This window comes from Silurus meridionalis, chromosome 9 (genome assembly GCF_014805685.1).
Source record: "Silurus meridionalis isolate SWU-2019-XX chromosome 9, ASM1480568v1, whole genome shotgun sequence".
Taxonomy (NCBI): Eukaryota; Metazoa; Chordata; class Actinopteri; order Siluriformes; family Siluridae; genus Silurus; species Silurus meridionalis.
Genome location: NC_060892.1, coordinates 26,315,060 through 26,338,353, shown reverse-complemented (window position 1 = coordinate 26,338,353; position 23,294 = coordinate 26,315,060). Strand labels below are relative to the sequence as shown.

At 40.0% G+C, this 23,294-nt stretch overlaps 3 protein-coding genes across 5 annotated transcripts in view; all 3 read right to left on the bottom strand.

Annotated features, from left to right (window-relative positions):
• Positions 1-2,808: 2,808 nt before the first annotated feature.
• Positions 2,809-7,624, bottom strand: si:ch211-262i1.4 (thymic stromal cotransporter homolog). The gene is made up of 5 exons (XM_046858307.1): positions 7,514-7,624; positions 6,308-7,298; positions 6,042-6,125; positions 5,212-5,368; positions 2,809-4,952 (listed from the first exon to the last, which is right to left on the bottom strand). Exons 2-5 carry the CDS (start codon positions 7,254-7,256, stop codon positions 4,907-4,909), a joined length of 1,236 nt encoding a protein of 411 aa, XP_046714263.1. The 5' UTR covers positions 7,257-7,298; positions 7,514-7,624; the 3' UTR covers positions 2,809-4,906.
• A 202-nt stretch (positions 7,625-7,826) lies between these two features.
• Positions 7,827-15,623, bottom strand: LOC124391632 (mitotic spindle positioning). The gene is given in 7 exon segments (XM_046858324.1): positions 7,827-9,083; positions 9,154-9,192; positions 9,288-9,487; positions 9,997-11,092; positions 11,095-12,168; positions 14,706-14,910; positions 15,101-15,623. Coding segments are annotated over 6 exon segments (2,562 nt in total). The 5' UTR covers positions 14,769-14,910; positions 15,101-15,623; the 3' UTR covers positions 7,827-8,993.
• Positions 15,624-16,179: 556 nt separating this feature from the next.
• palm1a (paralemmin 1a) overlaps positions 16,180-23,294 on the bottom strand; it is a 24,820-nt gene continuing 17,705 nt past the window's right edge. The window contains exons 6-9 of one of the 3 annotated variants that reach the window (XM_046858311.1): positions 22,551-22,572; positions 22,161-22,235; positions 20,550-20,681; positions 16,180-19,298 (exon numbers count right to left, since the gene is read on the bottom strand). In XM_046858311.1, the coding sequence (XP_046714267.1) occupies positions 18,742-19,298; positions 20,550-20,681; positions 22,161-22,235; positions 22,551-22,572 (786 nt within the window). In that variant the 3' untranslated portion in view covers positions 16,180-18,741. The remainder of the gene's footprint in view (positions 19,299-20,549; positions 20,682-22,160; positions 22,236-22,550; positions 22,573-23,294) is intronic. The other 2 variants (XM_046858312.1, XM_046858313.1) reach the window with 2 other exon arrangements.

Here is a 23,294-nt window from a genome sequence, read left to right as displayed (position 1 = left end):
AGTCCATCAGACTGAGAAGGATCTTCCTGCAGGTTTATACCATTTATTATTCAAAGAATCTGTCCATGACATCTGTAGGTAAAGTTTTAAAGAAAACTCCAAAATAGTTTTGCAGTTCTGACTGTATTAAAGAAACACTCTTGGTTTCAGGAGGACAAATAGATCATTAGACAGAGATTAGAAAATCCTACAGACGTCCCTGGAAACCACTGCACTGAGACATCTGACCACCTGGTTTAGACTTATCTTCTACAGAGATACACCATGTATGTTTGACCACTAACACATATCAATGTGTTTTATCTTCATCTCCAGGATTCATGATGTCACTAGTGTCTGATTTAAACCTTCAGCTAGATGTATTTTATGAGTGTATCGTTTTAAGATATTATTCGTTTAATATGTGCACCATTTTTTTTTAATTGATCCAATTAAATAATAAGCAAGTGCGGGTTTTGAATGAAATAAATAAATAAATGCATTTTAAAGCACAAAAGTATTTGAATTATTATAATGAAATAATCTGAGATGTCTGTAAGGACGCCACACTCCTCTTCTTTTTCCTACTGACTTCTTGAATAAAGGTTTGGAGTCAGGTATCATGATAAATAATTCCACTGGGTTTCTAGACAGGTACAGGTTACACACCTGGCTGAAGATAAATAATGGATTATGGGGCAGCAGGTAAAACTGATACTTATTAACTGAAGTGAGAGATGAAGTTCAGAAGCACACAATGGAACACAAATCTCATGTCTAAACAAGAAAAGTTGTACAAAAATAAAAAAATGCAGATTTCTTTAGTTTAGGTCTATACATGTCCTTCCAATACTTCTCCTCTATTCATGCTGTATCTAATAATATTTCTCATTTTTTATTTTTGGTTAATTGAGGATGATGCAGTGGTGCTATGGGTGGTGTTACCGCCTCACAGCTCCAGGGTTCTGTTCTTGTACTCCTTGGATACTCTCTGTGTGGGGTTTTTCCAGGTTCTCTGGTTGCCTCACACTCTCCGAAAACATGCTGGTAGGACTAGCTAGTCGAAATTTCCCAAAGGTCCGAGTGAGGGGTTTTGTTCCTCTATTCCCATCCGACCAGATAATAAACCAATAAATACATTTTATTATCATTAGTAGTGAAAAGTTTCTGAATAAAAGTCTCCTTTTCAGCAGTGTTGTTTTATATGTAATGTTTAAGAACTGCTGAGTGAGCAATGACATGACAATTCTGTATTCCGTGTTAATATTATAAACTAGTGGAACATTATTTTAATCCAGAGCTCATGTTACTGTCAGTGTGGAGTTTCACGTGTTCTCCAGTGTCCTTAGGGGTTTCTTCCAGGTTCTTCAGTTTCATCTCACCTCCCTAAAAAAGTGGACTGCCAAGTCAGTGCATGCGTGAGTAATGTGCTTTGATGAACAAGTGTTCCATCCATACCCGGGTGTTCCCAGGATAAGCTCTGGATCCAGAACCTGGGGGGGTTTTATCAACGTTAACCTGAAAAAGAGATGGACCTGAACCTGAAATGAGAGGACTTAAAAAAAAAAAAAACGTCTCAGATAATCAGCAAGATACAGGAGTTTTAGAATGCTGAAGAAGTGCGGTTGGCTGATGGCAATGTGTTTTTGGGATATTTTGAAGGTCTGACTCTCATCTGATGATCAAGATCAGAAAGGTTGTTCAGTGGGGATGAGGTCAGAACTTAGAAGACACACAAGTTATTCCAAACTCTTCAGATCATTTCATTATGAACTTTGCTTTGTGTTGCATTCATAATAAACATCTAAAGGCCCTTTTCCAAACTGATCTCACAAATTTGGAAGCATGCAGTTGCCTAAAATGTGACTACGCTGTAGCATCAACGTTACTCTTCACTGAAACTTCATTGATGATGTTTTCTTTAGAGCGTCACCTGGCGTTAGGTTCAGGTAATTGCAAAGAAACACTCTTGGAGGAAGTCACACCTTACAACACAACACTCCCCTCTCGAATGAACACACACACCGCCCTGATTAATGGTGTGTTAAAAGTAACAGCACATTTGTTTCTGCAGCAGAAAGGTTTCTCCAGGTCTAACCAGCTATGAGCTGAGGAACACAGGCTGAGCTGGTCAAACTGGTAGACTTCATCTTCATACCTGTGCTCAATTCTTTCACGTCTATAATGTAGAATTAGTTACAGTCATACAGATGTTTTCTTTTTTTTAACAAAGGTGGTCTACCAGGTTAATAAAAGATAGAGTAAGAGAGAAGATTCTTCTGCCAGATATTGTAATTATAAGAATTTCCATCTCTGAAAAATGAAATGAAATTGCACGTGATGTTGCACATGTTATGGAGTTATGGAAATGGAACAGGTTCACAGTCTCGGCCTGTGTTTTTTCGCAGCTGGACAGAAGAAATAGAATTTTCCAGCAGACACCAACCACAGATTATTGTTTGCCTTAAAGTTTACCAATTTACTCGTTTCATTTAAATTGTCATGGTAAATGCAATTTAAGTTTAGTTTAATTCTTTTTTTGATATGTTTCCCACCCTAACCTCCTTTACCAGTCTCAACTTCTACCATCTTCTTTCTCCTCTACCAGTCTTCACTTGTATCAGCCTTCTTCTCCCAGTCTTCTCGTCTTCTCTCATCCTCCTCTTCCCTCTTAGTCTCTTCTCTCAGCCTCATTTACTGTCAGTTACACTATTTTCCATCTCACATTAAAACAAATGATAAGAAGAATGTGATCTGGAAATAGAAAAGAACACAAAGGCGATTTTGTGGGATCCTATTTAATGTGCATTTCTGTCAAATAGAATCATTTCTGTAGGTTCAGAATCAGAGCTGTGTCTCAGTAATGTAAATCTGAATCCCCGGTAGAAAAGAAGATTAGAGCATTAAAGAGTCAGTATGTGCTCCACATCACCAGTTTGAACTTGAACACTGCGACAGATATGTGGAGTGTCTAAGGGCTGAGCTCAAGGGCATTCAGACTCAAACTTCACAGAAGGAATCCACTGCTTAGAGAATATAAACTACTATCGAGAAGGTCAAGCAATGTTTCCTTATTTTTATTTCACTTCCCTACAATGGAAAAGGAAAAAACTCTTAAGCAGACATCTGAGAATAACTTATTATTATGTCTTTTTTAAACATATAATTAAAATTAATTTAATTTAATTTAATTATTTATATCCCCAGATGCCTTGTGTGCTTTTTATGGTGGTTCAAACCCATGTTCTTGATGGTGTAGAGCTCTAAAGTACATGTTCTGTGGTATCAACTCCACCTACTTTAAGTTCTAAAGCAAAACCCTGGTTTGATATTAAAGGTTAATGAACTACAGAAAAGGTTGATGAATCATTAAAACCAGCATTGACTAATAGGATCATACACTAGTTTTTAATTATAGTAATACTCATCTGCTTTCTTTCTACGTTTGTAATTTGGCCGTAAAGCTACAAAACAGCACGCAGGATAAATGAAGAAAGCTTAAAATGTCTCAGCACAGTGTTTACCCACTCACATGGTGTCCCATGTTTACACTCATTACACATTCTTTATTGAATATATGTTCATTGTCCTTACAGAAAAGAGAGAAAACACTTCCTGGTTCATCAGCAGAAGTGTGAAACGGGTTATCTGATTTTTTATTTATTTTTTCCACCTTTCAATGTAATATAAATACCTTTAGAATTCAAGAAATAGAAATATATTTTTTAAATGAGTCGAAATCTGTCGTTTCTGGTCTGCAGAGAGTTTACAAAGCGTGTACTTGATCTCATTGTTGAAAAAAATCAGGAGAAGGAGACAAGAGAATCTCCATAACATTAGATGTACCATGGAACACTGTGAAGGCTGTCATCAATAAGTGTAGAAAATACGGCATCACAGTGACATTTACCAAGAACAGAATGTCCCTCCAAAGTAGATAAAAGGACAAGAGGAAATTTATCAGGGAGGCTGCAAGCACCTATCACTCAACAATCTTTAGTGTTCTTCACATGTCTGGGTGATGTGGCAGTCCGGCTAGAAAGAAGTCCTCCATCCAAACCCACATAAATCACCACCACAGTCATGTGCTATAGTCTGAGACAGGGGTGAATATTTCCTACTAAATTCTAAAAAATATGTTATGTGCAAAAAAGGCAGCTTATTTACCACCTGAAGAACAGCCCACCACCCCCACCCCCCGGAAAGTGAAGCACGATGGTGGAGGCATCACTTTCAGGCTTCTTCTCTTTTCAGCTGGGACTCAGACTCTTCAGGTTAAGACAAAGAATAAAGATAAAGAAGGCATTCATCTTTGAGCACAGTAACGACCAAAATCCAATTCAGCAAATAAATAGCTTCAGAAAACGAAGAAGATCAATGTTTTGGAATGTCCTCAATCACAAAGAAGATCTAAATCCTATCAAAAACCTGTGAAATGATCAGAGAAAAATCTGTGCATGGGAGATTGTAGACAAAAAGTACTGTTTTACAGGCAAATAGTGCTGATGGAAGGAACTGCAGAAATAATATACTTAATATCCTCCTGACCCTCTTAGTGAAGAAGAAGATCTGCAGGAGGAGAGCATCCTCTCAGCTCAGGAAGATCTGCCTAACCACATTCTTAATAACGTTTCAGAGCAGCCATTAGGTGTGTTGGACATTTTTCAGTTCAGGCATCTTTGCTAGACATGGTGAGTAACGTGAAATGCACAGGGACGTGGGATATGATGCCGTCTGTCTGGATATCTGGTAAATATAATATTAGAACATTCTACTCTGGGGAAAAATGACCTCGAGCTCAACCAGAGACACTCGAGGAATAATAACAACTAAAAGCTTGTAGTGTAACAGGGTTTGTAGCTTTTCCATGGCATCCTAAAGCAAGTACAATCCTTGCATGTATTTTTAATAAATATATATTTCTTCTTTATAGAGTTGTGTGTAAAGTTCTCCTTCTCCTGTACTTCAGGTATCTGAAAACAAAAGTATAAAGCAGTCGTTAGAGTCCTTTAGAATTTGTATCAATCAATCAGAGAGCATGTTTATACAGTGTAGGTGTATACCACACAATTAGAGTCTAATGTTGGGAAAGTTACAACACGCATGATACAGCTTCTTATTTACAGCATTTAAAGTGTCAATTCATCAGAATAACTTCTTCAAGTTTAGTTCATCTTGAACGTTCAGAAACTGGTTCTATACGGAGTTTCTCCTGCGTGATGGGAAACTCACAGGATCGGAATGACGCTGAGGTAACTGATGGCACACGAGAGAAGGAAGCTCAGGCCGCTGTACCAGCTCAGAGTGAGAGGGTAAATCGAGGTGAAGAGCACAGTGGAAAGAAGTTCAGTCACAGAAAGAGCCAACTGTAGACGCCCAAAAACACATCCTGAAATAGGGATAGAGGAGAGTATTGTTTATGTGCTGCCTGTTAAAAGGATTTATTTATAGACAGGTGACAAATCATAATTTCATAGTCATAATCTCTCAATAATATTGGAGTAGCTTTTGATCTGTGAGCCCTCATGCCCTGTGGAGGGAGCAGCGTTCTCCTGGAACCAGAGAAATGCTTCATCACAGGATAAAAGTGATCAGTCAGAGGAACTTCATACTGACTTACAATGATCCTTTCTGTCTATAAGGACATGCGGAACCAAACTAACATCCAAAAAGATCATTAATACATTATATCTTTATTTTACACTTATACACGTTTTCTTTCTAATGTATCAATAATTCTAAATATACTTCAGCCTTTCATGTCATTATTATTGTATTAGTAGCTAAAATACTCTTTAATATTTTCTTTTTGCTTAGAATTTCTGATATTTGACCATATTTATATCAAACATACTATTTATACTTTATTTTGCACTTTTTAAATGTTCCCATTTTACCCCCTTTGAGTCATACGTGTTGCGAATTGATCATCTGCTTTTATGTAGTAACTGGTTGAAGAATGTCATCACCCTGGACTTCTTTTTTTTATTTAAATATAGCTCACATGTGGGGATTTTCCATTTGTCACAACTAATCTGCTTCTACTTTCATGCCTCAGTTACCATATTCCTCTGCGTCCAGAACTTTGGAAAGCATCGCTCGGAGCGTTGGCATGGGAACACAGGCGAACATCATTATCCCTCGTGCTGTTCGTCAGGAAAAAGAGAATTACTGAAATAAATAGCACTGAATACAGCATTGTTTTCATAAACAGAGAAAATAATCAGATAAACATGAAGAAAGTGAAAGAACATTATTGTTGTTAGAAAATGGGAAGTGTTTCAGTATTTGTAGGAAGAAAAATGCTGATCCTGTTCACTTCACTTACCAAAGAAATAGACCCAACTCTCCACCGCGAATGCCATGATGGCCATTCCTGTACAGTTAGACACGATGCCAAGCAGAGACAAGGCCACATCTCCGAGCACACCAGATAACATCAGAACCCCGAGGAAGCTGCTCAGGTACATGGCGTTTGTGGCCGCCTTGCCGTAACCAGCCCACACTGAATCCCAGCTCATTGGAGGCTTAAGCACATAGAGTGTGAGAACATTCTCTGCTCCGATCATCCCCAGATCAAACAGCACAATGGCTGATATCAACAGCCCCACTGCTACTCTGTCCATCCTTATACCACTAGGCAGAAGCTTCTCCTTCTCATCACTGTTTTGTACCGAGCTGGAGAGAAGAAACACGGCATAAAAAAGCGCCGCCGCACTGAAGAGCATGGCGGTCATTAGCAGGACCAATCCCTGATGTCCTAACTGGTACACGTACCCAGATAGCAGACCACCCAGCACCCCTGCGACACCAACGCAGAAATCCACGAGGTTGAGTTTTAAAGTGCGGTGCTTCTGCTGAGAGTTGAGTGAGGCCATAGCCACCACACCTGCCCAATAAGCAGGAGCTCCTCCACAGAGGCCGAACACCATGGCTCCGAGGAAGAGGAACTCTACAGGCAGATCGTAGAACAGGAAAACAAGCAGGAAGCACATTCCCATGAGAGAACCTATCTGAGGGATGACCAAAAACACTTTGGGTCCCCATCGGTCTGCCAAGCGGCCTAGTGGGAAGCTGGAAAACATGGCCGCTACTGCTAAGACGATGGATTGGATGAGGAAGAAGCTCGCGGAAGCTGCTTGGGCTTGGTCAGGATGTCCAGCTGCTGTAACCAGTGAGCGGTTGTACACTGTCAGGGTGAGAGCCATCTCAAAGAAGTTCGTGCCCAGTTTGTGCAAAACCACCACTGGCTCCACGAAAGTGAAAAAACTCGCCATTACATGTGTAGAAAATCTTGTGGTTTGTTGTGGAGGATGAACCTTTAAGAAAGAAAAAAATCAAATTAAATATCCTGGGAAACGTGTGTGTTCCGGAAACAATCTTTATAAACAAGAACAGTATTAATCCTGTTACATACATATATATATATATATATATATATAGAGCTACATATTAATAATGATATAGTAGTATGTAGTTAATTAGAAATGTGGGAGAAAATGATTTAATGATCAAATCAGTAATCAGTACATACCTGCAGAAATCCTGTTTGCCTTTTCTGATCTCGGTCTTTAAGCACAATGAAAAGAAATACACCAAGGAACCAGTTTATAATCTGAATTCCCCGAGCTTGAATACTAATAACGATGATGAATATTACACAGTACTGAGAAGAAGGAAGTTGTGTGGGTGAAGTGAAATTGTAAGAGAGGGAAAACAGGGGACGCCCCGTACATCAGCACAACTTTTATAATCTGAGCTGTATTGGGAAGCCGCCAGCATTAGGACTCTAACTGGAAACCTGATCCCAAACATCTAACATACACAATTTACTTTTACCAAACAAATGTCCAGAACGTCCACTTTATTTGCATTAAAAAACCCAGATTTTACACACTCTCTTCATCCGACAGTTCGTTCTGCTGAAATGTTTCTGTCCCTTTTGTATAACTTGCCAAAGATGTTCCTTAACTAGTTGGGGATTTCTTTATGATCCAGTTCATCCCAGAGCAGTTCAGTACGAATGAGGTGCGGTGACTGGGCAGGTCATTCCATGATAGACCACCGTTTGCTCTCTAACTTTATGTTTCATATAAAGCACAGTAAGACCACAGACAATTTTATTTTATTTAATTCATCAAAATCTTTATGCATGGACATAAATATCATATTAGTGTACAAAGGAGCAAATTTGTTTATATTCTAAATCATAGTTTTTGGTTTAAAACAGTGAAAAATCTACAAAAAATTTTTATTCCTTTCTTAATACGTTATTCTTCATTATTATTAAACTATATTATTAAATATAAAGATCACTGAATGAATGGAACTCGTGAAACTGAATTCAGTACTTTCACTCCATCTGCTGTTCAGTTACACAAGTGTGCACATTTCTCCAGCCTTTGTGTTTGTAAATGAAACCAGCTGCTACTGAACACGGGATAAAGAGCAGAACATGCAGAACATGATCTGAGCTCACTCATTAAACTTCTCAAGAGCTTCTGGAAGGTAAATGATTCCATACAGGAGTCCTGATGAAGAGTCTGTTTTAAAACCCGTCCTATTGTAATCATTCACGTGATCGCTCTTCTTGATATTGCTGACACATGTGGTGTTATAAAAAAAACAGGTATTTGTGTAAAGTAAAAGAAAAAAAACAGGTATTTGGCATGATTTTGTCTAAAAGTTACAAATAAAACCAGTGCAATTTCCTTATAAATCTAATACACGATTTCATATCATTGCTAATACTGAAGAATTTGGTGTTTTTTTTTATATTTTCAATACAAAAATACGAGAGTCCATGTTCCTACCCGAGAACTCCCAAATCATTGTTCTGTAATTATTCATAGCATGATGTAGCTTCCTGTGTCTCCTGATGAAATTCAAGTGACTTCTGTAGAAGCACCAAAGGGTGGTGTCTCCATGAAGAACACGCCAGTCAGATCCAGCCTGTGCGGTTAATCAAGTCAGGAGCATGTTGCTGATTTTGCACTCGTACAGCATGTCCAGACTCAGCAGTTCTCTTCGTTGGCGTACACGCCGGCTTCCCACTGCAGAGCCCTCGTGTTCTTGTGCCGTGTTACACGAGTCACTTCTACAACCTGAAGGAGAGAAATGATGAGGATGTGCAGCTCATGAGTCATGTGTTCGATGTGATGGTAGACTTCTTACCTCGTTGTTAATGTCATCAACAGGCTGAATGCCAGCGTACTGCAAACAACAGAACGAGGAGTCGGCGTTAAACATTTAGAATTTAGATTTCTAGCTATGAAACTTTGTGTTGGAAGTTGAAGGAATTCACTTACAGAGCTCTCCTCAAGCTTCAGCCGCACTCGTCTTTCCTCGAAGTCATTCAGCAGTGTCTTCGTCAGTCCCTTGTAGGAGGAGGTTTCACTTAATGGACTAGAAGGTATAGTAGGAACTACCCTATGAACTACAGGTGTTGTATGCTTAGGGCCACTCCATGGTTGAGCCTTCGTGAAGGAGGGACGTTTTGATTGGGAGCCTGCAGAGGAGAAACATTAAAAAAATTGGTTCGACCCAATAAAACTGAACCATCCATAAAGTTTCAAAATATCAAAACATCTTTAAGTTGCACGTTCGTGTCCGTGAGATCAATAATTAACCTTTTGATGTGGCCTCGTTCCTCGTTTTCACCGCATGCGATCAAAGTTCAGGAGCTTATTAAGGTAAGCGATTTTGTCTCCCCGTAAACAAGGAACGTAAACGTTAATCAGTTACCTGCAGTAAATCTGCGTGAAACAGAAAGCGTATTCACGTACACGGCCCCTCCAAAAGTATTGGAACAGCAAGGACAGTGATGGTGGTGTTTTTGAGCAAACAGTATTGCAGATTGTCTGATATTTACAAATCTATCAAGGTGTTAAACAACTTAAACACAGAACTTTTAGTGGAAGAACAACAAGCTGCTGATTCAGTCATGACACTGCCTCCACCGTGCTTCAGCGAGTATTGTTTTATTGTTAATAATAATGATGCAATAATAATCTATACCTGGTTCTGAGTGACAGCTCACAGGGGTTGGATCTACACTCCAGGAGTTCAGGGAACTGTTACTCGTCCTGTGTGTAGATGTTTGTGGTAGGACAGCTTGTGCTTCCACTAAACTATCGTCAGATCTCATTAAAGAAGTTTGACTCCTTTGCCCAGACATGGCGTCCGAGATGAGATTCTTTGTTTCTCGTTGTTTTTGGAGCTCTTGTTCTCGTCTTAAATTCTCCTCAATTTCTCTGCGGATGATATCAGGAGCGTTTGACATGCGGGGCCACTCACTAACGCTCTCAGGAAAAGATCTCCAAACTCCCGGAGATCTGCTGCTACATTCAGGCTCCGGTGGGAAAGCAGGAGGAGACGACGCGTTTTTTCGTGGCTCCTTCGTCTTATAATCTGCCATCCAAAATGGTTGACTTGCAGTTTTCGCTTTATAGTGTTCTTTTTCTGCTTTCCACTTGGTGTATGGACTTTTGTCTGGAACTTCTGCAGACATTTCCCTCTCGGTCATTGTCTCATCTGGGTGTCGATGAGGGCAGCAGGGTGAGAGAGGCTCCTCAGCATCACATACATCTCTCTGTTCCACATGCACAGGGTTCACAATAGATCTGCTTGTCGGATTTATACTTGGGCTTTTTCTTGAAGATATAACATCTAGCTGGTCTGATAGAGACCCAAAAGTTATCTTCCTCTCACCTCGACTCCCTCTGTCATAAAGACCTTGGTTCTCATGAACCCTTTGATTCTCACGCTGAATAAGTAAACTCACTCTGTTAGGTTCTTTGGTTTTGATAGGTTTTATTTGTGGTGTTGGTAGGGACAGGATAGGCTTGGTCTTGATCTCAACCATCTCTGATGCGTCTGGGCGATATATACCTCGTGAACGTCTGAGGTCTTGCTCACGTTCCTGAGCTATTCGGATCTCTCGCTCAATAGGTGTTTCACTCGTGCTATCCACAGATATACTGTCTAACATTGTAGGCTCAGTGGATTCATGTCCAACACTTGAGGAATCCACACCATGCGTCTCAAGCCCATAATCTATATGGTCCACGGAGCTAGGTTGAATTGTATCTTCTAGAACCTCTTCGAAGGGCATCACCTTGTTCTCTGGTCTTTTCCAAGGGTGCTCCTTTGGAGTTTGATTTTGTTGAAGTCCGTTGTGAAAAGTTTAGCTCCTGCAGACAATGATCGTTCACGTTTTTTTGGAGAAAGTGATTCCTGAGAACTCCTCAAGAAAGGGTTTTGCTTCGTTTGCTCCATCAGTTGGAACTGTTGACGTGCTGCATTGAAATCAATCTGCTGGTTGTCAATGGTACCAGGGTCTGCTTCAGACTGCAGAGGCTTTGAGCTCCCAGGGCTGAAACACAGACTAAATCCCTCAACCAAACTTTCTGGAGATGTGGTAAGGTCCAAGTTCTCCAGGGAACTCCCCTGCTCTTTGAAGACAATGTTCTTTTTGGGTGCCTGACTCCGGATGATCTCCATCCGGTCTGGTTTCTCTTCCTCATTGTCATCTCCTGAAACGTCATCAACATAGTACTGGTCATCACCATTAGTCCCATGGAACAGCTTCTCCGGTCTTCTTTCCTCCATGTAAGTCTGCAGCTTAAAGCTACTCTTCTCTAGCAGAGTTGATAGTTTGGCCTGTCTCTTAGGTGAGACCATGTAAACCTCATTCTTCTCAGCTTCTGGGCTTATTGGATCATCCACAAATGAGTAGAACCCCTGGTGGCAGTCTGTACTGCTTGCAGAACTGGGGCTGTTGGGGGTACTAGGCTGCCAGTCCTCACTGGTACTGCTGTCTTCAGATACAGTCACTTGTTTGGCATGAACAACATCCTCCAAACTCTCTCCGTCCATGACTCTCACAGAGGACTTGGTCACTGGGATGTTATCAAAGCTGAATGTATGAGAATCACCATTCTGTCTGCGACTCCAGCTGTTCTCTGAGGAACATGGTTCGGCGCCGGGGCTCAGCAAGGTCCGGAGATCAGACTTCTCTAATCTAGGAGTCAAGGGTTTCATCACCCACCGTTTAGGAACGCTAGTCATGGTGATTCTGGATAACCTGTGGGCCTCAGCAGGCACAGGGTCTCGTGCTGCACGAGTCTGAATGGAGCTGCTCAGAATCCTCGCTTGTCTCTGTGCATCGTGATGAGTCTCAGAACGTCTCTGTAAAATCAGAAGCATTTAATTACTGATTCAGTTCTGCAACACGTAACGTGTTTATCTACTAAACACTAATCACATTTATTTTAATATTTCTGTAGAAAGTCTTTTAAATAGTGAGAAAAAAAGTAAAGGGTTATTTTCACTGCGCAACGTGACGATGAAGCACGTGATACTCGCCGTGAGAAACGCAGGAGTTTTCAGCGCTCCCTCATTCAATCATTTACAATCCAAACCTTCTTTTGTCTTTAAAGAACATCAGGTTCAGTTTTCAAACAATAAAAGATTTCAGACAAAACGGTTTGCATTGAAATAAAAAAAAAAAAACGACTGGAATCCTGACTGTTAAAGTCGTGCAGGGTGTGGGATCTACTGAAGACGTGAAGATCTGGAAATCTGTCTACAGAAATTAGTCATAAACACGGGCCTTTTGAAAGATTTAAGGAAATGAAAATGAAGTGTAATATTGTGTATAAATGTAAGCAGATTTACTGCTTTGTACAAAGAGAATGTTTTTCACGTCTGATCTCTTCTAATGAAGCGTGTGATCAGATGTTGCTTTGATTCGATCTTAATTTCACGCAAACCGAATGCAAAAACGGGGACATACTAAATACTAAAAAGCTCAGAAATTCATGTGAAAAGTTTATAAATTGCTTTTTTCACTCAAGTTACAGTCAATATTATAATGTTCAGTTAAAAGTGTTGCATTAAATTAGCAGTAAGGCATCAACAGGACTAACGTTGGGTCCTAGTGTGTATATATATATATATTCTTTATGTTAGCCATCCTTTATATTATAATATTAAAGACAATATTAGAGGTAAATTCAGTGCTACAGAACTGCACACGTCTCTTGTTCCTACCTCATGAAGACTTGTTGTTTTTCACACTAAAAGTGAGAAAGACGTGACACCTGACCTGCTCCAACTCCAAACTTAGTGTGTGTAGATAACAGCGCTTGTTCATGTGAGCTGAATTACGTAGTTTGTCAGGCGTTTGTGCGGCTGTCAGAGGGTGTCCATGCGTGACACTGTGGACTGTACACCACTGATAAAACCTCCACTCTCCTGCTTCTTGGAAACTTCCAACTGCATCAAGCTGATTGGACGAGAGCATTTTACAGGGTTGTCCTACATTTCAGTGCTCTACTGCACTGATGCACCATGTAAACGAATATTACCTTCAAAATACTGAATCCTCAGAGTCTCATGGTGAAATACAGGCGTCCATTATTTTAACACAGATGACTGATATTTTGCTTATGGGTTAATGTACAAATCATCAAAACACTCCATCACACACTGTATTATTCAACAGCTTATTATTGTAAGTGTCAGTGATCAATACGTCACGTCAGAACGTGAACAATGCAGCTGCAAGTTATCATCGAAATCACGCCATCATTAGTTTTATTTTAGATCATCGTTTCCTGATCTATAAAATATGATAGAGTTCAGATTAATTCACATCACGTAACCTTTAATCTAAAACTGAGCAAATTATATATGAACACCACAAACAAATTCTCTGTAAGAAAGAAAAAACTAAAGTCTTAAACACAACTCACCGTCTGCAGGAAACTCAAACTATACACTCACACACTCTCGAGCCTTCAGACTTTATTATACCAAATTTACAGACAAAGTTCAGGCCGTATAAACTGCTCCGCCCATCAGCCGACTGACTGTCAGGGTATGAGACTAATAGATTAAGGGTTAAGATCAAGTATAAGGACCACAGAGAGAGAAAGCCTTGTGCATACACACACACACACACACACACACACACACACACACACACAGTACATATGAGTAACCAGGTTCCTGGAGACTGTAGAAGAACTGAACTACTGTATAAATGTTAAATAATAAACAGTACATTTTATTACCAGCCACAATAAAACAATTACGGCAACAAAAACACTGAATTTTTATTTTTTTTATAATAAATTCACTGAAGGCTAAAAATAATGATTTTAGGTGTAGAGTGAGGTTGTAGTAGTGCGGTTGTTGTTTTGTTGGAGGTAGTTGTTTTTCTTGTTGGTTTTGGTGGCGGTTATTTTTGTGGTGATTGTTGCTGTTGGTGGTGATTTATGGTGGTGGTGGAGCATGTGGCTGTTGTTGTGGCAGTAGTTGTTGGCGGTGGTGATGATTGTTGTGGTAGTTTTTTGTGGTTGTTGAATAATAAATAAAGCGGATGAGTGGACGGAGGTTTTGAACGCTGCAGTGGTGAAGCCTGACATCTAGTGGACGTTTGTTGTAATATAAAATATAACACGTGCAACAGTAAAGATGTCAGTTTGGTGTGTAACAAATGAAAATGTTCATTGCTGCAATTTTCAGCTTTTACCATCGAAATAATAGTGTAATTGTACAACTGCTGATCCTGAAGTTACACTGTTTACTCACAGAAACGAAATAACTGCTAAATTCAGTTCAGGAGTCACTCATACTGATTCTGTTCTTATACCCTGGTGTGTGTGTGTGTGTGTGTGTGTGTGTGTGTGTGTGTGTGTGTGTGTGTGATATTCTCTTACCTTATTGTTGTTATGCTCCAGACTGTAGCACAGCACTTGCCATGGAGGTGTGTATTTAAACATGTCTCTCTGCTCCGCCTGTGTTGTGTTACTCTCTGGGGTGTGTGTGCTGAGGAATGCAGCACCTTTTGTGTTTGTTTGAAACACTCTCCAAGGTAGAACAACAGTGGGCAACCAGGCTCAACTCAATTGTTTTGCAGTTTCACTGAAAGAAAAATAAAATGTGTGTGTGTGTGTGTGTGTGGTCATAATACTGATAATTTAAGATTTGAGCCAATAATATTAGATTGAATAACTTGTGTAAATAGTTCATGCAACAGTTCTAGTGTTCATACTGATGTTTATTCAAATGTATTTTTTTAGAAACATGTCCTGATAATAAATAAACTGTTTACCTGTGAATTTCCCAGCGTCCACAGTTCCAGGAACATTTTCCTCAAAGCATTAAAGTCCGGTCCATCACAGTCATCCCCAGCACTGAATCTTTGGCCAGTGGTATTGTTTTGGTCTCAAACGCCACACCTCCCTTTCATTCTGGCATGTATGTGTGTGTTATGGCCTCTCACAGCATCAGTGTGTGTGTGTGTGTGTGTGTGTGTGTGTGTGTGTGTGTTCCAGGAGGTATTAGTCAAAGACACAAAGCCCAGTGTGGAGAGTGATGAGACTGTGTTGTTGTTAAAATCTGGCCCCTTCTGCTTTGTGTGTGTGTGTGTGTGTGTGTGTGTGTGTGTGTGTGTGTGTGGGAGTGTGTGGGAGTTTGGTGTGTGTACCGAGAGCAGGGATATCAGTCTGGAATGCTGCTGACCATCAGCAAGCCCTAAACAAAAGCAATGAATAGCCACATAATTTAGTTCCACGTCACCCAGCAGGGCCCCGGGGCCACACCGCTGACCTCACGTTAAACTCTCAGACTGGGGACATGAATGCGTCTGAGATCTGGTAATGCTGAAAGAGAGATAATTTGACCCTTTCCTGATCAGGAAAAGCAGTGCTTTCTTCTAAAATCTAAAGCAGGTCCAGAAACCTGTGACCTGAACTACAGAAAATAGTTCTGATTTTCAACATGCGAGTGATTTTTCTAGATTACAGCTGATTACATACATTTTATATATATATATATGTTTAAAGTATTAGAATAGAATTAGAATTGTATAATGTGTGATTCTTCCAGTAACATTTATTTTTCAGACCGTCATGATTCTCACATGAATTGTAGATTTCTAAGATTTTGTAAATAAAATGATAAAATAGTTACATATAATTAAGATAATAGAATGTATTTCAGGTTAAAGTTCTTGTTATGGACATTTGGCTCTCCTCTTTTCGCTGTGAGGTGTTCTATAAAATCAATTTATGATATTTAAAAACATTTTATCATCACCTGCAACTTACTGATGAGATTCTACAAGAGAGCATGAAACAAATAAAAACAGAAATAAAGATATAATAAGAAGCAGACGGAGCAGACGCATCCTTAAAGCACATCACATTTTAATATCTGGACTAAAATTGGTTCTACAGCACTTTCAATTCATTAGGAAAGCAGACCTTCACAGCTGAGAAAGCGCACAGAGCCGTGGCAGTGGGAGCACACACACACACACACACACACACACACACACACACACACACACACACACACACACACATTCCCAGGTGGAAATGAAAAAAAAAAAAGGTCTGTCCTTCTGAGGAAGAAAAACGTAGCAGAAGTAGATGAGAGCTTTGCTCCAAGACAGGAAGTGACCTCATCTGTACGACTATCACACTTTCACTCATCATGCTCCGAGACACTATGATAAATACATGGACGAACATTATGGATGATACAGGACAAGGCTTTAGCTACAGGGAGGAGGAGGAGGAGACTTTAATGACTGATGAATATGGATATGAAGATATAATGATCGATATATAGCTATAAAAAAGCATGCACATGTATAAAGAGAAAATGCCCTGGCAAAGAGGGCAGGGCAAGAAGGCATTCAGGCCGTGGAAAAAGCAATCTTCTGAACTGGAATGTTAGTACTGACAGACAGTAGGGAGCGCTGCTGAGCAAGACTGAGGTCTTGTGATGGTGTTGAGTGTTTTGTGAGAGTCAGGGTGATGGGAAGAGGAGGAAGCCCAGATTAACTCTAGGTTTGGGTTGGGGTTAAGATTAGGGATCAGCACTTGGTCATGTTTGTGCAGCTGGACTCTAAAACTCATTTCAAAAGGAATAAAGCAGGTGATGGAATATTATTTTCAGTGGAAAAATCACATGATTGACACCCAAATTAACAGGAAACTCAAAGTGAACCTCAACGAGAGCCACAAGGCACCCGAAAAAAATCTTCTCCGCAGAACTGGTGATGTTGCTGTAGTGAAAGGAGAACACACGTACAATCACACACACACACACACAACAACACACACGGACACACTTTCACACTTCAGAGCCACCATTTACCTCCAGACTACCTCCTGAAAAAGCTTCCCACTCCTACATACGATTAGGATATCTGATAAAGCACTTGACTATTGTGTTACAGATAATTAACGAATTAAACGACGCAAACCACTAGCAATAAAAAATCTGTTAACACACACGAATACAAAAATAAAAGTTAAGGTGCACCTGCGATGCTGCGATACGGTGCTCAGAGCTCGTGTTGGGAGAGTTTCGCCTTGCTGTTGCATAAAGCGTCGACCGTCGCTGCGTGAGGGTTCAGACTGATTAGCACCACTTAATGAGTTCTCAGAGGATAATACCAGGCTGTTTCTTACACACTGAAGGATTTGACATAAATAGGTTAAAGGGTGACAATTTATTTTCTAAGAAAAAGAAAGAAAACGATGTGGAAGTATTGTTTTGACTCCAATCTACTGTATAATTTACTCTATTCAGCATCAGATGTTTGAATGCGTGGGATACGAACACCAGCGCTTCTTTCTTTACTATAAATATTCATGTAATCGCCTCTAATCATATCAGGATTTGCGTACGAGTGTTCTTGCATAGGTTCCAGCACAGACGTGGATGATCTGCCTGAGAGGAGACTAAAGGCAGTGTATATTGGCATGTACAGGAAGCCAGTTTGATTCTTAGGCTTAATATAAACTACTAAAATCCTGAATCCACCAAAAAAAAAAGGCAGTGCCTTTATTATACACTTAAAGTTAAGATTTTTCTGAAAAGGTGCAGTGGAGGGAAAGTGAAGAAAATACTGTATATGGGGGAAAATATACTTTAGTAATAAATCGGTTAAATCTCTGATACTGTGTGACGTAGTAATGTGTAGTACTCTATGTATCTTACTAAGACAAAATACCAGATGTGTGTGTGTGTGAGTGTGTGTGTGTGTGTGTAGGTGACTAGCGGATGCAGTTGTGTGATGCAATAAAACATCTTGTACTAATAAATATGAGGGTCTGCAGCAAAACAAAAAAATGTTCTGACTTCTACTGAAATCCCATTTCACCCACTATTCCTTAATGGATTATTATGGACAATTTGTCATTAATGGATCAGCCTTCACACTCCCCCACTCGCTCTCACACGCTCCTCCTGAAACCCACTGAGAAAGATCTAATGCAATAACAGGACATGGTCATGCATCTCCAAAAGAAAACCGTTAGGGTGCTGGATAAAATAAACACAAAATAAATATATATTAAAAACAACTGATTCATATAGTGTATATCATATAGAGATATCGGAGTCCCCCATACGCAAAGATGAAACAGGAAAGCGTTTGTTAATCGATGCAGAAGGTATCAGATGCAACTCCTTTAACAGGTTTTTATCTTCAACTGAACCAGAACCAGAGGAGGCTAAAGAATGTAACAGGAGCAACTCAAATAAAATGAGAAAAAAAATTGAAAGTAAAATATAAAATTGGTACAAATGAAGTAAGAAAACAAGAGCTTTCTACCAAAAAGGTACGAGATGTTTTCTCTCCTCTCTTTTACTTGGGGTTATTTTGTCTGTTAGGTGACGCGATGCACCGATCCGAGAAACAAAAGGTCCAAGTTTCTCTGTAAAGGAGGTTTTTTTTTACATGATGGAGCAGCATTTGCAAGGCTGCTTTTCTTTGCTTTTAATTTCTGCGGTGCCAGCCTCAGGTTCACCTTTCTCTTCTCCTTTCTCCTCCTGGGCTTTTGCTGGCTCAGCTGGGCCTCCGTTGGGTGGTGCCTGCTCCTCCCTGGCTTCGTTCTTATTTTCTCCATCCTCAATGACGACCAGCTCGGCCTTAACTGTGGTGCTTTCAAGCCCGAGGACCTTCTTCGTCTCATCTTCGTCCTCCACGTCCTGGTAGCCCATGAACACCATCGTGACTGGTTTCTCCGCACTGGCATCATTTACTTCAGCCTGGGACATGGCCGGTGATGGCTTGGCTTCTACACCGGTGATCTCTTTAACCGGAGTAACCACTACCTTCTCTGTTCCTGATTTGAGCTTCTCGCCTGCTTCCGCCGCATGCTGGGGTGTGGCTTTACCGTCGCTCATGGAGGCCTCGTCGGCCTTGTGGATAAGATCCTCCACCTCGGACGAGCTGAGCTGGTGCACGCCGTTAGTCAGTGGACCGTCAGACCCACGCACCTCGTGCACCACTACAGAACAGGCAGGAAAGAAATCCCATTAACAAACTTGTAGCTTTTTCCACTAATCATTCTTCTGCAAGGCTGCCATAATCAGAATTCTATAATGTGCCATAATTATCATTTAGATTCACAATCTGCAATGCTGCTAAGATAAATGCTTAATGACGTCGTGGTTTTACGCTTTAGCACATTTTAAAGATGCAGTTTGTAATAAAATACATTTCTATAAAATAACAATTATAATTGTATCATTAAAAATTTGTAATAATCATACACTGGCTTTGGTTTGTTTACCAACATCCAGTTTATAAATGTTTTTTTTTCCCGGCCTAGCGCTGGAACAGGGTTCGGTTCTGATGAGAGTTTTCTGTACAAAGCACTTCAAAAGGAAATCGTTTCAGGGGATATGGAGAGATCATCTGGGGCTTGTCAATATGAGGAGGCCGTAGCTCAGTGGATAAGATGTTGGACTTCTGACTGGAAGGTTATGGGCTCAAATCCCACCACCAGACTGGGCCCTTGAGCACGGCCCTTAACCCACACTTGCTTAGGTGTATAACTGAGATAACTGTAAGTTGCTCTGAATAAGGGCTTCTGCCAAACGCCGTATATGTAAATGCAAAATTTTCACTGAACTTCACCCCTGAATATTACAAACTGCTCCCTTAATATAAAGTTATAAAGGATGTTATGACAGCCTTATTACACAGAGACGTAACAGTGCGCTCATAGTACAGAGGGGGAAGATTGTAAAGTAACTGTGGGATAAAAGAAAAAATGTTCACTTCGTTTGCTGCCTAGCAAACATTAGCAAAGTGGCTAAGCAGTGGCTAAGCAGTGGCTAAGAAGCAAAGCCAGACAAATAATAAGTTAGAACTAGCATAACTGTTAAAAGCATAATTATAAATTATGATGGTGGTTGGGGTTTTGAGAGACACGTACACAAAAAGACTAGTAACTGAGCTCAGTAGAAGCAGCAAATTATAAGTTTTGGATAAATTGAGAGGAAAATAACTGAAAATCCCAACAGTTAAGCCATGCTAAGCTGGTAGACCTTTACGAGAAGCTGCTACACACAGGCCACATTGACAAGATCTTTACAATGGAAGAATTCTAATGGGAATATACTCATTTTGCTTCAGTTACATTTTTATCTCTGTGTCTGTGTAAGTTCTTACATATAAGAAGCTGAGCTTCTGAACTTCTCGTAAAGCAGTCTTGTATCTACAGCAGCTTTACACGGTATTCATCTACTGTCACCTTTCTGTTCATCCTCATACACTTTGATCCCCTGATGAGAGAGATCTTTGGGCAGTAGTGTGTTGGTGGACAAGACTTTGGTCTCGCCTGTGACCAGGTCCTTCTCGATTGTGATCTCTACGGAGTACATGGCTGGCCGAGAAGATCAGAGATTAGCATCCTGCATTGGTGTGTTCTCGTTCTCTATTAAACACTCCCTCACTCCCTTATATTTATTACTTTAAATTCATCTCCATGTATGTTATTTGTATTTGACCACTAGAGCAAAAATCCCTTGTTTTTTTTTTTTGGCAGTGCAGAATTTGTAGACAGGTCGGGTGTCCAAATACTTTTGGTCGTATGTTGCAATGCAACAGCAAATATTTTGATCCAATACAGTGATCATTTACACAACAACTGTAACTGGTGCAACAGGATACTGATGTTTGGTGCGAAAAGGAACTTATAGGAATGTAGGGTTTGGATTATAATATGCAGTGTGTCATAGAGAAACTTTGGAAGGTTATAATTGTGTCTGAGAAACAAAATCAGTCGCAACCTCATTCGTTCCTGATTAATGATAAAATGCAGCAAAACAGTTCTCCGTAGTGGAATCTCGTGTAACTCGGAGGGTCGCAGGAAGATAAATATTTTGCTGCCTGCAATTATGAACAGAATGACGTCCTTGTGAGCTGCTGATGGCCCGTTCGTTTGTGTCGGGGTTTTTTTTCTCAAGTATCGTATTCAGGCACCGTACGCTGCCATGGCAACTGCAGCACCAAGGCGACCTTTTCATAGGCGTTCGGCTGCCATGGCAAATTTCCTGAAAGAATGGACTTAAAATAACTTTTCTAATAACACACTCTGCAGATTTCCCTCGGCTTTACATTGTCAAGTAAATTCGTTCGCACAGGCATGCAGACAAAACACTGAGAAAAGACAAGAGAGAGTTATAAGACACAACATCAGATCAAATGAAGATGATGAAATGAGAAGAAGATCCAAACGTGAGGGCCTGAAAAACATTCAATGGCACTAATGACACTTTTTACAATATTTACAAAATCATCATGTCAATGCGATGCATATAAAATAAAGATATAGTATGCGGTGTATATATGCGTTAATGATGAGCACTTTAACATAAACATCCCCAACAATAATGTAACAAGCTTTAATGTGAATATCGTATCATAGCCTTCTTTCTCATTTTAATCTGAGCCTCACCTGCATTTTAGAATAATTAAAATGAATGAATAGGTCTGTGAGAAAATTGTCCCCCATTTAGAGACATTAGCACTAATCACTGCCTTACTTTCTCAGGGTATTTCTAAAGGTCTTACTCCAAATTTCACCTCCTCTCCAGGCAACAGTGTCACACACAACATACATGTTTGATTCATGAGTAAAACCAGGCCTCAGGATACGAGACGTGATTACAACCGAGGTCGTTCCTACAGACGTGTCATTCTGTTAGGACACCCCTAATAAACCTCACATCTTCATCTCCGATTCTAATAATCGTTATTTTTCTTTGACAAATATCTAAAATTGAGACAAAGTCCAGGCTGGAGTTATGAGAGGCTGAGAGTTAAGGGTGAATGTCTAAATGAGCCAGTTATTAGCACTCACCTGCTCTCATCATGTCAGAGTCACCCCTGGATTTCTCCAGACGAGGGCTGACGTGAACTTTGATCTCTCTGACCTCTAATGAAGGTCATGAAACAAGGATATGAGGAGCAAAGGAGGACAGAGTGATAACAGGTAGACGACAGAGAAAGCGTGATGACTGAAGAAGGCACTTCTCTGAGATTTGGATGAGAATCTTAATCTCATTTTAAAACTGTCTGACATCCATCCAATCTCCATCCTGAGCGATTTGTTTAATCTGGGATTGCGTACACTTATAACAGACATATATGTGTTCGAGATTTAATTCATTGTAATAAACATTATATTCAGTGCCATTTATTCTGACACTTAGTTTCACTGAATATTCAAGTACAAAAAAAAAACAATTACCTTTAACGAAGTCTCCTGTGACCTGAGAGAGACAGACAGACAAATATTTTTGCGTCAAAGAATCACCCAAAATGAAAATCTACAGTCGGGGCTAAAAAGAAATCGGCCCCAGCATTGCTCCTATCATTCACCTTCATATCATTCATTGTTTTTCTTACTAACATTGGTGATGCTTGGCTGAAAAAAAAGTCAGAAAGAATCCACTTTACGGCTTGATACCAAATCTGATCTGAATATTACATGAATGTCATTTTCTCTTTGCAGGATTTATACATTTATACATTTCCTACATTATATGATCATGTTGTAGAAAAATCTCTTTTGTATGGACGTACAGAACAGGATCACACAGCATCAATCAGAGCAGGGAGATAAATGCGATGTTTAGAGTTAAGGTTAAGCTTGTAGATTGCATGTTTGGGCAAGTGCAAAACAGAAATGCCTCATTGCCATATCTGATTACTCATCTGCGTTTGGTCTCCTAATTAATGATGATTAAAAGATTCACCAGAGATTCAATCTGCTCAAGAGATGATGTCCAGAGACCAAAAAAAAAATGAACAACATCCGATATACTGAAGTAGTTTCTACTGATGGGGAAGTGGATATTGATCAGCACAGGAAAGCACAATCAGAGCTCCTAATTACAGCAAACATTTTTCCTTAATGCTGCTTTCCAAGTGCTTTACAAAACACTCAAGCGTTAAGGCAGTGGAGATTTATCCTTAGATTTATCAAGCTGTT

Bases quoted from the DNA above. Each gene is read 5' to 3' on its own strand.
- si:ch211-262i1.4 (XM_046858307.1), bottom strand. From the start codon at position 7,256: ATGGCGAGTTTTTTCACTTTCGTGGAGCCAGTGGTGGTTTTGCACAAA. The intron at 5,369-6,041 runs GTAACTGAGGCA...TCCCTATTTCAG, and splicing joins TCTGGACGCAGAGGAATATG to GATGTGTTTTTGGGCGTCTA. The intron at 4,953-5,211 runs GTGAGTTTCCCA...TTTTGTTTTCAG, and splicing joins CTCAGCGTCATTCCGATCCT to ATACCTGAAGTACAGGAGAA.